The sequence below is a fragment of the Apium graveolens genome, chromosome 9 (assembly GCF_009905375.1).
Source record: "Apium graveolens cultivar Ventura chromosome 9, ASM990537v1, whole genome shotgun sequence".
Lineage (NCBI taxonomy): Eukaryota > Viridiplantae > Streptophyta > Magnoliopsida > Apiales > Apiaceae > Apium > Apium graveolens.
Genome location: NC_133655.1, coordinates 257,579,483 through 257,593,206, shown reverse-complemented (window position 1 = coordinate 257,593,206; position 13,724 = coordinate 257,579,483). Strand labels below are relative to the sequence as shown.

General features: G+C 33.7%; 1 protein-coding gene across 1 annotated transcript; it reads left to right on the top strand.

Moving 5' to 3' along the window:
* Nucleotides 1-12,297: 12,297 nt before the first annotated feature.
* LOC141682848 (putative exonuclease domain-containing protein At3g15140) lies at nucleotides 12,298-13,396 on the top strand. Its single transcript, XM_074487536.1, has one exon. The coding sequence runs from the start codon at nucleotides 12,311-12,313 to the stop codon at nucleotides 13,232-13,234; it is 924 nt and encodes a 307-aa protein (XP_074343637.1). The 5' UTR covers nucleotides 12,298-12,310; the 3' UTR covers nucleotides 13,235-13,396.
* Nucleotides 13,397-13,724: the final 328 nt, after the last annotated feature.

The following is a 13,724-nucleotide window of genomic DNA, read 5'->3' as shown; positions in this document are numbered from 1 at the left end:
AGCTAAAGGAAGAGCATTTTTACACAAGCAGTGATTTGAAATATGGTAGAAAATTTATTGAAGGTGGTTAAAATGACATTGATTGTAAGGAAATTTTACTATCAGGAAAGGCCAAAGAGGTGGCCGACACTCTAAGTGTAAGAGAGCAATTATAGGCGCTCGTGCCAGAGGAATACAGTGACGATGGTTAAAGCCATGAAGGTTGTATTATGGTTTGGAAGATTGACATTCCTTCTGATGACTGTGCAATACCCAACCGTAATAGTAGTTTGGTAAAGGTTTAATTCGTGTAATCGCCATGATTGGGCTATCTATCTTAGAAGGTACTATCTTGAGATAAGTCAGGCCATGTTACGAAATGACTAAATGAACCTTTGAGATGCATGTCTCCCAATAAAGACATATGGTTAATAATGGTATTAACCTGCTATCATTGCTTTGATTGAAACTCTTCTGCAATTTTATCTGCTTCATGTCATGAAAGTACGTCAGGATCTGGAGTGTTCTTCATGAATAATGAATGGTGATTATGTTAACTCCTTAGAAGAATTTGATACGACAGGTATGGACTCCGTATGGTTAGCTATTAAGATTCCAAGGAAAACGAATGAGGACAGTAGGTCAGTGGTGGACCATAGTAATGCACCAACGATTCTTTGAATAATGAGCCGATTACAACCGTGAGAGTTGTAGTGTAATGGATGTTGAGATTGGGTACCACTAATCGGGTTGTGGTGATGTATAAGTTATCATTAATAGACTAATTAAGTCGATTATTTACCTATTGAGTACTTATTCCTTCTTATCAATAGAGAGTCGTATTACTATACGAGGAAGGTTGCGGTGCAAACATAGAATTCTAGTAACGATGATGTCTAGAATGAGATCCCAGATTCGATTTTCGATGTCGAGGGAGTTTCAAAGGTGATTGTGTATAAGCTCGAGCAAGAGCATGGGTCCATAGAATGATGGACAGAATATCAAAAATATTTAGGCATGTGAAATGCGATGCTATAATACTTGATGTTGATATATATACATATATGTTTTGTTCTCCTATGACAAACCTCTATAGTTCAGAGGTAGATTCCAAGGCAGATATTTTGTGGCAGTATATTTTATATATATACAATTCTCTTCAATTCATTCTTTTCTCTCTTTTTTATTTTGTATAAGCTGAGAAGAACAACCCTTCCAGAAGGGGAGGTATTACCGAATGACTATCTATCTGTGTGATAGAAGCCTAGTAGGATACCACATATTGTTTAATTGCTTGTCAAGTACTAAAGGCTGGCCACCTTCTGTACTAACTATGCGATATAACAAGTGTTCATGATCATAGTGATCTCTCAATAAATTCTTTTACTTCTATATGAAGGACCAAGCTTTTGAAGATAGAAGCAGCTAGAAAGGAGTAGTACCAGTGTGGTGGTATTCCCAATCTAACACGTTCTTGATACTAAGGTTGACGTGGTTATTAAAAGGTTATAAAACTCTAGCGAGTAAAGGTATATCTAGAATAGTATTCTGTACGGAAGATAGTAACGCTTACGAACAAAAAAAGAAGGAGTATTGAGAAGCAAAAGCTATAATGCTAGAAGCTATGATGAGAGTCTGTGCAATAAGACTTGAAAGAATTTGGAATGGTCACTTAACGCGGATTGAGTTTTCTCACGACAATAGATTGTATGACAATATCGAGATGTCGCCTTATGAGATCCTTGAGGGAAGACAATGTCGATCTCCCTTATGTTAGGATGAAGTTGTAGAGCGCAAGATGCTCGGACTTGCAGTAGTCCAAAGAACCAAGGATATAATAGATCTAATCAGAGGACGGCTGGTAGTAGCCCAAGATGGACATAAGAAGTATGTTGATTTGACACAAAAGGACAAAGAATAGGAAGTAGGGGACCTAGTGCTGTTATAGGTATTCCCTTGGAAAGGATGGATGAGGTTCGGAAAGAAAGGAAAGCTAAGCCCACGAATTGTTGGACCCTTGGATATATTAAGACGTATTGGGAAATTAGCATATGAGCTAGCCCTACCCCGAACATGTAGCAAGTTCATAACGTGTTCCACGTATCAATGTTAAGGAAGTGTAATTCGGATGCCAGACAAATAGGGGCATATGAGCGCATAGACATGCAACCAGATGTAACCTATATGGAGCAACCAGGAAGGGTTATAGATTGAAAAAGGAACAAGTGCTTAGGAGAAGGGTTATCAAACTAGTCAGAGTTTGATGGTAGAACCACAATGTGGGAAAATCTACTTGAGAGTTAGAAAGTGAAATGCTAAGAGAGTATCCCTATTCATTTTCTATCTGATTTCGGGACGGAATCCTTTTAAGGAGGGGAGACTGTAATAACCCCAATTTTTGGAAATTTTTTAAACCCTAATGAATAGTAACTTTTGCTGATGATGCTGATTAAGGAAAATTATCAGACCACACTATATAGAAGTACTGTTAAGAAAATTCTAAGATCGTAATAGTATTTCATAAAGTAAATAAGTGTATGTAAAGATCGTGAGAATCCATATTCAAACACTTTGATTTTTCCCGAAAATCCACCAGATACCGAAAGAATTGAGTATAAGGTAACATGATTAAAAGAATTTAAATTCAAGGATTATAAGAGGGGATTATAAAAGGAATATAAAATATTGAGAAAGGGTAGGGGAACCCAAATAATTAGATCCCGGATATGATCCCTCGAACGATAAACGCGTACGAAAGTTAAGCGAACCGTATAACAGATCACCGATCATTAGCCAAGTAATTAGGAGTTAATCAAAGGGGTTAGTGGATGATGATGTCATCACACCAACAAGAGGAAGACAAGTGTAACAAGATGACATAAGTAGATGACATAAGCATGACCAAATGGGAAGGGTTGGTTGGTTGATTGTGAGCCACACAATTTTTACCATGGTAAAAGGTTAATTAACAAACAAAAAGGAAGCAACCAAGCAAACACATTCATTTCTCCCCTCCCATCTCCTTGCTCACGGTTTTTTGAAGAAAAACAAGAAAAAAAATTTCCAAACCCAAGCTCCACTCAATCATAATTCAAGAGGTTTGTTTCCTTGGATTCTATATTTCATAACTAAGAAGAGCAAGTAGTTTGAGTGCTTGAATCCAAGCTTTGCTAGCTCAAATAAATCATTTTAGTTTAGGGTGAATAGTAACTTTCAAGAACAAATTTTTTATTCTTGATTTTATTTGTAAGGTCAAGGTAGCTTAAGCATAGATTAAGGCTTCCATGGGCATTCCAAGGATCTTTCATTGATTAAAAGCTTCAAGGAAGGTATAAAACTTCAAACCCTAGTTTTACTTTGAATATTTAGGAGTGGTTTTGATTAATATAGTTCATGAGAAGCATGATGCTTGTGTGTTTAAAGTTTGGTTGGGTTTGTAGTGATTGGATTTTAATTGAGGTGTTGATGATTGTTAATGGAGGAATAGTAGTTTAAATGTTTAAGCATGAATTGAACTTTATTTGATATAGTAGTTTGGTTGAATTTGAAGATAGTATGATATTGGATTAAATTGAGATTCTTGGGCTTATTATGACTGAAATCAGTAGCATTGATGTGTATCTTGAGTTGTTGTTGAATGGTAGTTGGATTGATATGATTTGGAATGGTAAAATTTGGGAAATCGCGTAAACATAGCCGTCATAATGCCCGATTTACCTTAGACTGTTTTGTTCTTAACTTTAGGACCCGTGAAATCACTGTTAGATTCTTACCATTTCCATGTTTAGATAGCTCATGTTACGAGCTTCGTTTTGATGTGTGGTTCACTTGAATCTGATGTACGGTTTAGGAGAAACGACCATTTTAAGTAACGGCATTTCGCGAACGAACCATTACCCCTTGCCTTACTTTGAAACCTTGGTTAAGGCCCTTAAATGACTAATTGGAGTATGAAACAATTATGTAAAGTAGATTAGGTAGTTGGTAGAGTACTCGTGAAAGAATCGCCTTAATATTCTTAATGGTTAATTTATTAAAAATAGTGGAGCCGAGGGTACTCGAACGACTTATGTGATTCGTTAAGCGTAAAAGTGACCATAAGCGAATGTTAGGGTTCAATTGGTTAAAGTCTAGTTTCTTAAGCGACCGGGGTTTAATTCCGACTTATGTTAAGGTTATCGAACCCACTCTAAGCTTAAGTCTATCCGGGAACACTCAGACAAGTTTTCTACCCGTTATACTGTTGTTGTGATGTATATATGTATATGCATTATCTTGTGATAGATGCATGATGGTTATTAGCAAATCCTGCGATATATTGGAGCATGCTGATATGGTTTATATGCATGCCTATTTCGTAATCTTGATATCTAATTGTTGATTCAAATGCTTATAAGTTGCATAATATCTATGCTAGAGATAAGCAGTAGTTGCGTATACCCTTGGTATAGGGGACCCAAAGGTGAACATTTTCTAAACCGGGAGACGATATTCCCGAGTATATTATATATATATATATATATATATATATTTATATTTATATATATATAAGATATAGTTTTCAAAACTATTAATCGAATAAGGTTTATTCGATAACTTTATTTTATTTAATAAATATTATTTTGAATATTCATTCGAGGACTTATGACTCCGTTTATTTTATTTAATGAATATTATTTTGAATATTCCTTCGAGGACTTATGACTCCGCTTATTTTATTAAATAATATTCTTTATTTTATTAATGAATAATGTTTCGATAATCAAACTTATTTTCGATTATTCAAATAAAGATCGTACTTTCGTATAAGTATATCTTTGGTTATTTATTATTCATTTCAAGTATAAGTTTTAAAACTTCTACTTCAATTATTTTTATAAAGATTATCCTTTATGGGAATATTATTTAAATAATAATATTCAGATATTTTCTAATATATCGGGACTAATTTATTTCATTAAATCAGCATTACTCCAAACATTCTTAAAATATTTTCGAGTCTTCAAAATGATTTTTAAAGGTTAGGGCGGATCCCAAAACTCATTTTTTTTTATATTTAAGATCTTCCTTTCGAAGGGGATTTAAATACTCGCTCAAAACCTGAGGGATCCGGCTCTGTGGTGTATTTTATATTCGCAACAAGGTTGCTGTTTTGATAAAAGAGTTTTTGATTACTTACCCAACACTCCGGAAGTAAAATTCTTGGAACAAGTTAATCCATTAACAGGCATCGCCTGGGAAATATCGGTGAGTTTTCCTTTCCAACTAGATACGACTTCTTGGTGGAGCCGTATCAACAAGTTTCTACTTGGGGAAAGGGGGGACGAGCTTTACGTTTCAGAGTCATGGATTTCATCTGAACTAGGAGTGGCGTAAGTGGTCGAGTGGCGCCGGCCCAGCCTTATTATATTGGCCCAAATGGCCTGGAAGTTCCGCTAAGAGGGTCCATTCCTTAGGAGTCCAGGGTTCGGTTGACAAGTAAATCCGACTGTTCTCCTCTACATGTAGAAAATGGTGGGGTTGCACTACTGCGACTGATCATCGTAAGTGGTCTTCCTGGCGCGGCAAACTCCCGTAATGAGTTCATCATCCAATTGGATATTTCTGCAACACTACCCAGAGCACTTCGATAGAAAGGCTACGGCTGGGCGATTGTTGAGTGTTGGCAGGGTCGAGTTTTCAAAATGATGTTTTCATCAAATGAAGTATCTCGTAACTTCATTTCATTTTGATGATATTTCAAAGATTGATTCTATACAAGTTTTGTTGTGTAGCTTCATCTATGGGATGAACTATTTATATCTTGAACGGTGGTAGTTCAAGTAGTATTCGAAAAAAGATATAAGTATATTGGAGTATCTTGTAACTTCATCTTTTCAACTTATATCTAGTTAATGATTATCTTATGAATGACAAAGGTTTTCAGAAAAACGTTGAGACAAGGTTAGATATATGAGATCACCTTACAATGATATTTTTATACAGTTATAAACTGGAACTCTATGTATATTATACATGTCAGAGGATTTCAAAGATTGTGAAAAGTATATATGTATATATATACTGAATATTTTGCGACTTGGTCGCGTTAAGATATCAACTTGGTTCTTTTCTTCTTGACCAAGACTTTTATGAGTACTATGAGAATGCTCATATATTGTTAATTATTATACATATTATTTCGGTGGCTTGTTGCTCACCCTTACTTTCTTCTTTCATCACACAACAACAGATAGACAAGATGAACAGGACCAAGCTCCCAATTTGCGAGCGGATAGGAAACGTTCCGCAGTTTCTTGTAGGCATTGATGCTGCTGTAGTTGAGGTAGGAAGTACCAATAGGCTAGGCTTTCAACTTCTGATATACCGGACTTATGTATCTATATGAATTGTAATAATGGCAAAAAAATGTAAATTTATTCAGAAACCCTCTTGAGGTGTAATGGCTTATAATGTGGAATAAAATGGCTTGTGTTATTTTTGGTATTCATCTCTGAGACTATAACTTATGGTGTGTGTGTGTATATTGTGGGGTCACAGTACACAGTAGTTAGTTGAATGTTAAGATTAAGTATTGATAAGGGAAATAGAACTCGTGACAACCTGAATCCCCGACCCCGGATTTGGGGGTGTTACAGACCTTGTCTAAGAATCATAGAATCTATAAAGTTGCTTGAAATTAAAAGTATACTTTAACCACATGATCGTCAAATCATAAGTATATTAAATCCATAAGCCTAAGAGCTTAAAAGGATAGGTACAATTCCGAGATTGTAACCAAAGTATTCTTCGATCCATAAATACATAATCAAAAGAAGAAGAATACAAAAGAAGTCATAAGCCATAGTGCATATACATATAGAAGACTTCTAATAACTCCCATAAACATAAATTTTACAAAGACTAAGTAACCATAAGTATACTTGACATATAAATACATATTCCAAGTTAAGTATACGTATTGAGCTTGAAGATCAAAGAAGTCATAATCCATGATTATACATATAAAGGACTTCTTATATTACTCCGATTAACATATAATCCATAGAGACGGAGTTATCAACAGTATACTTGATATAACATTTTATATCTCAAGTCAAGTATACATATAGAGTATTAATATTCTTATTTGAATATTATACTATCTTTTGGGCTAGTACCGTAACATACTAGTTCAACACATATTTTCTCCATACTTTGTGTTTTGTGGATTGTCTTATTAGTTTCGCAGTGAGGTGAGGTGACGTGAGGTGATCTTCGTTCTAAGACCCAAGTCTCATACGCACTAGCGGGGAGTTAGTCGTATTTGTACCGTGAAGAAGAGGAAAGACCCAAGACCGGCTACTAAGATCCGAGACCGGTGAAAGCTAAGGAAACCAAGTCCACACAAGGGATCTACATCAACTTTGAAGAGATAGCGGGGAGTTATTGTCTAAGATAAGTTGTGTAGGAATTACATTGATTTTGAGGTGGTGACCCTTGTGTTACGCACCAAGATAAATATTTGTAAGGGTGTAAAGGCTTCTCCGCCTACTAAAGGAGCGAGTTTATATTAAGGGAAAATCCCGAGTCCGGGAGAGGAGCTCGGGGACTGGGGTAGGGGTGAGCGGATCTATTAGAGGTTGCGGCATCACGAATCAGGATAAAATCGCCGTGTGATATTTTCTTTCCTTGCACTTTATTTTCCGCACATATAAACTGCATAACCACTCGGTAAAATTTTAAAAAGGGATAAAATTATTTTAAAACACCATAATAAATTTTAAATTGGTAATTAAGCTATTCAACCCCTTATAGCTTAATATAGCCCTCATACGAGACCTAACAATTGGTATCAGAGCAGTGCTTTTTAACGTGTTTGTTAAATGATTTGCAGATTTACAGGCATAACAAAAAGTGGTCCAAATTGCGTATATTAATCCCATTGGTTGTGGTGAAGGATTGTCAAGCTCACGACCACCTCTGTTCAATGGCACCAACTTTGCAACATGGAAAACTAGATTTCATATTTATGCAAGATCTCAAGGAGACAAAGTTTGGATGGCTATCGAAGACGGTGTTCGCATACCTAACAAAATTGTCGATGGCATCCTTATCGAAAAGAAGGTTAGTGAATACAATCTCGAGGAAGAAGCCACAATGAATATAGCCGCCAAGGCAAAAATGGTTCTCATAAGTGCACTTGCGAAAAAAGAATACAAAAGAGTAAATAATTGCAAGTCGCACAAGGGATGTGGAACAAATTAGTGGTAACCTATGAAGGAACCACTGATATAAAAGATTCTAGGATGGAAACATTGATCCAAGATTATGAGAACTTTAAACTCCAAGAAGGAGAAAATATCATCGATATGGAAACAAGATTTACTCGTATAATCGATGAATTATCTCAACTTGGAAAGAATTATACTCAAAATGAAAAGAATAGAAGAGTGCTTAAATCTCTACCTCCAAGTTGGAAAGTCAAAGTTACTACCATAAAAGAGATGCACAATCTAAATGAGTATAAGATTGATAACCTCTTCGGAAATCTTCGTGCTTACGAAGAAGATAATATTCCGGAAAAGGTTGCTCCAAAAGTGGAGGACAAAAAGAAAAATATGGCACTAAAGGCCATATTAATAGATGAAGATGAAAACGACGAGGAGTTAAACGAGGAACTTCAAAACTAAGACTGTTAACAATGTTGTGCTCATATTTTTTGGGAGGTAAGTTTGTTAAGTTTTAATATTTTTGTATGTTATGTTAAGGATTTCAATAGTTTTTTGTGAGAAAAAATTAAATAATTTCTCGAGAGATCGGTAATACTCGTATCGAACTTGGGGTGGATATCGCATGAGTTCACCGTTCACAATAAAAATTTGTTCATAATATACGGGTATTGTTTTTCCAATTTTAATTGATGCAACTGATAATTCTAAATATTGGGTAACATATGACACTTATGTAAAGATCAATTATAATGATAATAGTTTTATAATTGGTATATGTTGGATTTTGTTTGAGTAATTATAAGTTATAGTAATTTTATAGTAATTCAAATTACAAACTTAGCTGATGTGTTGATCCATACGCTTGATCCAAAAACTTTTTAATAATAATATTTTTTTAGGTCCCAAGATAATAAAGATACTAAATTTTTCTCTTAAACCGACTAAAAAAGTTTTTTTTATGCCAGGCGTACTGAGATTTAGTACTCGTGTCTATTTGAGAAATCTTAAAAAATATTTTATAACTGAAAGTGAATAGATGATTTATAAGAAATAAGTAGATAAATTATATTTTTATTAAATAATGTGCAGAAGGGGGATATTTTTTAAATTTTTGGTAGTTATGGTCCATGCACTACCAATTTAATATGGATTCTTAGATATTTAAATAAATTGATTATAGCCGTTAGATCTAAAATAAAGAAATATTTTATAACCAATTATAACTAGGTATTCTAAATTGCATGGAATTTTCTACACTTTCAATGATTTAAATCAAAAAGAAGTAGGTATCTTAAACTAAATAGAATAATAATGTAAAATTCGTAATTATTTTTTCCTTCAAATTCTGAATAATAATAAATTAAACATTACTCCGTGAGCTTTGTATGGGCTGTAAAATCGTCAAAATCTGATTTATAGAACTTAAAATATAGCTGAAATAAAATCAAACGAAACTTGATAATTTTTTTGTTTGTTTGATTTTTTAAAACTATTTCAAATTAATAAACATTTGTCAAATAAAAAAGAAAACATTTGTGCAAGTGCACAGCGAAACATTAAATATTCATGATACTTTTTTCAAAACTTAAATAAAGATAATTCGTTTATCGGTGTAATAATATTGAAATAAGAAAAAATAATATACAATATTTATATAGGACTAAAACAAAATTATACGCCTGCAAGGGTTGGCTGCGTTGGTTAAAGAGGGAATAACTATATTTTTGGTCACTTGTTCGAATCCCATTGGAGAAGAATTAATGATTATGCCTCCTTAGTCAGAGCATGTCGCTTAAATGCGGTTTACATTGGTTCACGTGATTTGCAGACTATTGCGTGAGCCCGTGGGGTTTACCCAGTGCGCACCCGAAAGGTAACGGCTGCGTGATGTTAAAAGAAATTTAAAATCAAACTGAGTATAATCAGTTGAACTTAGTCGATGTAATTGACTTCGAGATAAAACAAAATAATAACTACTACTGATTCGGCTAAAAAAAATTATCGTTGAATTTGCAATTCGTCATTCTATAATAGTATAATAGAGTTAAAAGAAAATAATACTCTATTTACTATTCATCTAGGCTGAAAATTAATAGAATTAATCTACAATAAAATAAAATTAAAATTAAAATAAAATTCGACCAATTAAAATAAATAACATATACTATTCATCTGAGTTAAACAAAATTATATACATTTATCCGGTTTTAAACAAAATTAAAATTAAACTAAATTTAATTAGTTGGATTTGATCTGTATAATGGCTCTTGGGATAAAAAAATATAAAATAAAACTAAATATGATTCATATATAATTGACTTGTGATAAAATTTATCGTGTAAATTAAAAAATAATTACATTTCGTACATGTGAATAATAATAGTACTATATATTTCAAATAGTAGTATTATTTTTTCAAATTTAAATACCTCTAAATAAAAAAAATCAAATTATATTCTTATTATATAATATGCATAAGGGGATTATATCTAAAATTTTGATAGTTATGGTCCATATATCACCAATTTAATATGGATCACTAGATCTTATTGCAAATATATGTGTATATGTATAATTATTATCAAATTATATCATACAAAAAAATTTAAATAAATAAATTTCGTATCTTAAAATTTACAATTCAATTTATATTTTTAAAAATTATATAAGATTAAAAAAATCCATACAGGTTCAAAACTATTACTTATAAGTTATATAAGTGTTTGGATAATTTTATTTAGAAGGCATAAATCTTTTAACCTAAATGAACTATAATAAATTATGTTAATTCATAAATTTTAAATTAAAATAATATTTATATATATATATTTCAAAGCTATTTTTTTTAAAAAATGGTAAAATATTAAAATAAGTTAGAGAAAAAATAAGTCTTTACTAATTTACTAGGTCCGTCGACATAAATCGGAGGCCTAGATAGATTATATAATTCGATGGATCTCTTTATCAGAATCATAAATAAATCAGTCTAAAGTTTACGCGCCAGCCGTCTCAACTTTCACACTTGTGCTTTCCTGGATCCTCAATTACTGTACGTGAATTTGATTTGATTTTATAATTATGTTTATAATGTGTGTATATGTATCGATTTCCTCTTCTATCTACTGATTAATCGAGGTGTTAGTTTAGGTCTTTCGTTTCGAAGATATATCTCTTTTCCGAGTTGGTTATATTTTTGTGCGTTCTTGTAATTTAGTTAGGCGTATTTTAAGTTGATATCAACGCGGTTGAATTAAATTATTGGTATCAGGCGCAGTTGAATTAAATTATTGGAATCAGCGCGGTTGATATCATGCGTAATTTAGGTGTTAGTTTAGTTCGTTCGTTTCGAAGATACTTGTCGTAATTAAATTATTTAAGTACTGTACTGCGTTAATTAAGTCGGAGTACTCGAAACTACTCCAATTTCACTACAGTTGATCAGCGCGGTTGTACCTCCCCATTGCATGCAACGTATAATGCTCCACTCTAGACCTAGTAAGGCCATTGAGCCTCTTAGAAGCTCCGATGGTCAATTCAGTATACTACTCCATAGTTTAGTGCAACAGTCTATTTCTAACAACCTAAAATAGCATGAAAAGATTAATTATAAAGTGATCAATTTAATACAAGTAAGATACTATTTATATACCTCCAGAAAGTATGATTGTCAACAAAGGAAAATTTCTTAGATTTGTAGCTTAATTAAATGTAACAGATTAAATTAAACCAGAGTCATATAATATACTCTACTTGTGGCCGAGCCGGCGCAACTTGCGAGGTACAATGTTGATCTGTTAGACCTCAAGAATCACCTTCGGGGAAAGTGAAACATCCGTAAACATCCTGTATAGTAGTACTTTCTACTGTCAGTTTTTTTTTTGTGTGTGTGAATTCTAATGTTTGTTTTGCTTGATTAACTTTTGTTTTGTACAATTATTTGTATTGTATAATAATAATAATGTTCTGATTTTTTCATATAAGTTGCAATATCACCATCTCTGATTCCTGCATTGGACATGCTCTCCCCCCCCCCCCCCCTTTTTATTTTTCTTAGCTCCGTCACGTCCTGACTCACTACTTTTGTCATATATTTTTGTAGGTATACTTTAGCACCAACTATGGCCTCAAGTTCAGTTGCCTCTGATTGTTTCTCTGCTGAAGAATCATCTTTAGCAACAACAATGGGCTCAAGCTCAGGTGCCTCAGATTGTTTATCTACTGAAGTACCGTGCTCTAAGGGGGACTTTTTTGATGTTTTCAAGGCAGCTACACCTAGGAAGCCTCTGTGTTTGTATTTCACTCAGGGTTGCTGCACTATGATGGATGAAGGCACCCACATGAATACGCACACACATAGTTTTATGGATCTTGATACAAAGTGTTCTGATCTGAAGAATGTAGAACCTCAACATTTTGACTATTTTCTTGTGCTTGATTTGGAGGGAAACATTGAGATTCTTGAATTTCCTGTAATGATGATTGATGCTAAAACCTTAGAGCTTGTTGATTTCTTCCACCGATTTGTAAGACCCAGAAAAATAAGGAAACGAATAGACCCGTACGTCGAGCAGCACTATGGGAAATATGGTATTAGCAGTATCTGGCATGAGACAGCAATTCCATTTACGGAAGTTATACCACAGTTTGAAGATTGGCTGGCGAAACATAATTTGTGGACAAAGGAGCTTGGTGGGCATTTGAATAAAGCTGCATTCATAACTTGCGGCAACTGGGATATAAAGACTAAAATCCCTGAGCAATGCAAAGTATCACGGATGGAGGTTCCACAGTACTTTATGGAATGGATCAATATCAAGGACATCTACTTGAACTTTTACAAGAGGAGGGCGAGTTCTATGCTCGCAATGATGGGGCAGCTCCAGATGCCATTAGTAGGAAACCACCATCTTGGAATTGATGACGCAACTAATATCACAAGGATTGTTCAACATCTGATTGTTGATGGCTCAGTTCTACAGATCACTGCCCGGAGAAACAGTGATGGAAAGGTAGAATTCCTCTTTGAAAATCGTATTTGGTAGCTGCTTTTATTTCTTTTAAGATTAAGTGAAGTCGAACTTTATTATGTAGTTAATGCCTTTGATAATTGGTGGCCGTGCTCTGATATATTGCTTTCATTTACCTAGAAGAGTTTGAAGAGAGATATGTAGACTCCGCTTTCCGTTCTTATTTCTAATATTACAGATGAGTACTAGTAGTTCATAGTTCAATAAGCTGCACTTTGTGACTGCCTGATATTCGATAGTCATTTTTTTTATGAATTTTAACGATTTATCATTGATACTCTACAAATATTTGACTAACGAGCACAGCCTATATGGATAATTGTTGGGGATGTACGCACAAATTCATAATATACCCTGCTCGTATATACTAGCTTGTGATGTTTGTGTAGAGGCGCAACTAATGATATTACGACAATACTTATCAACAGTTGCGGATTTAGAACAGGATTCCCCATATTTCATTCTCATTTTTCTTGTTTTCGATTTTTTTTGATAAAATTATCTC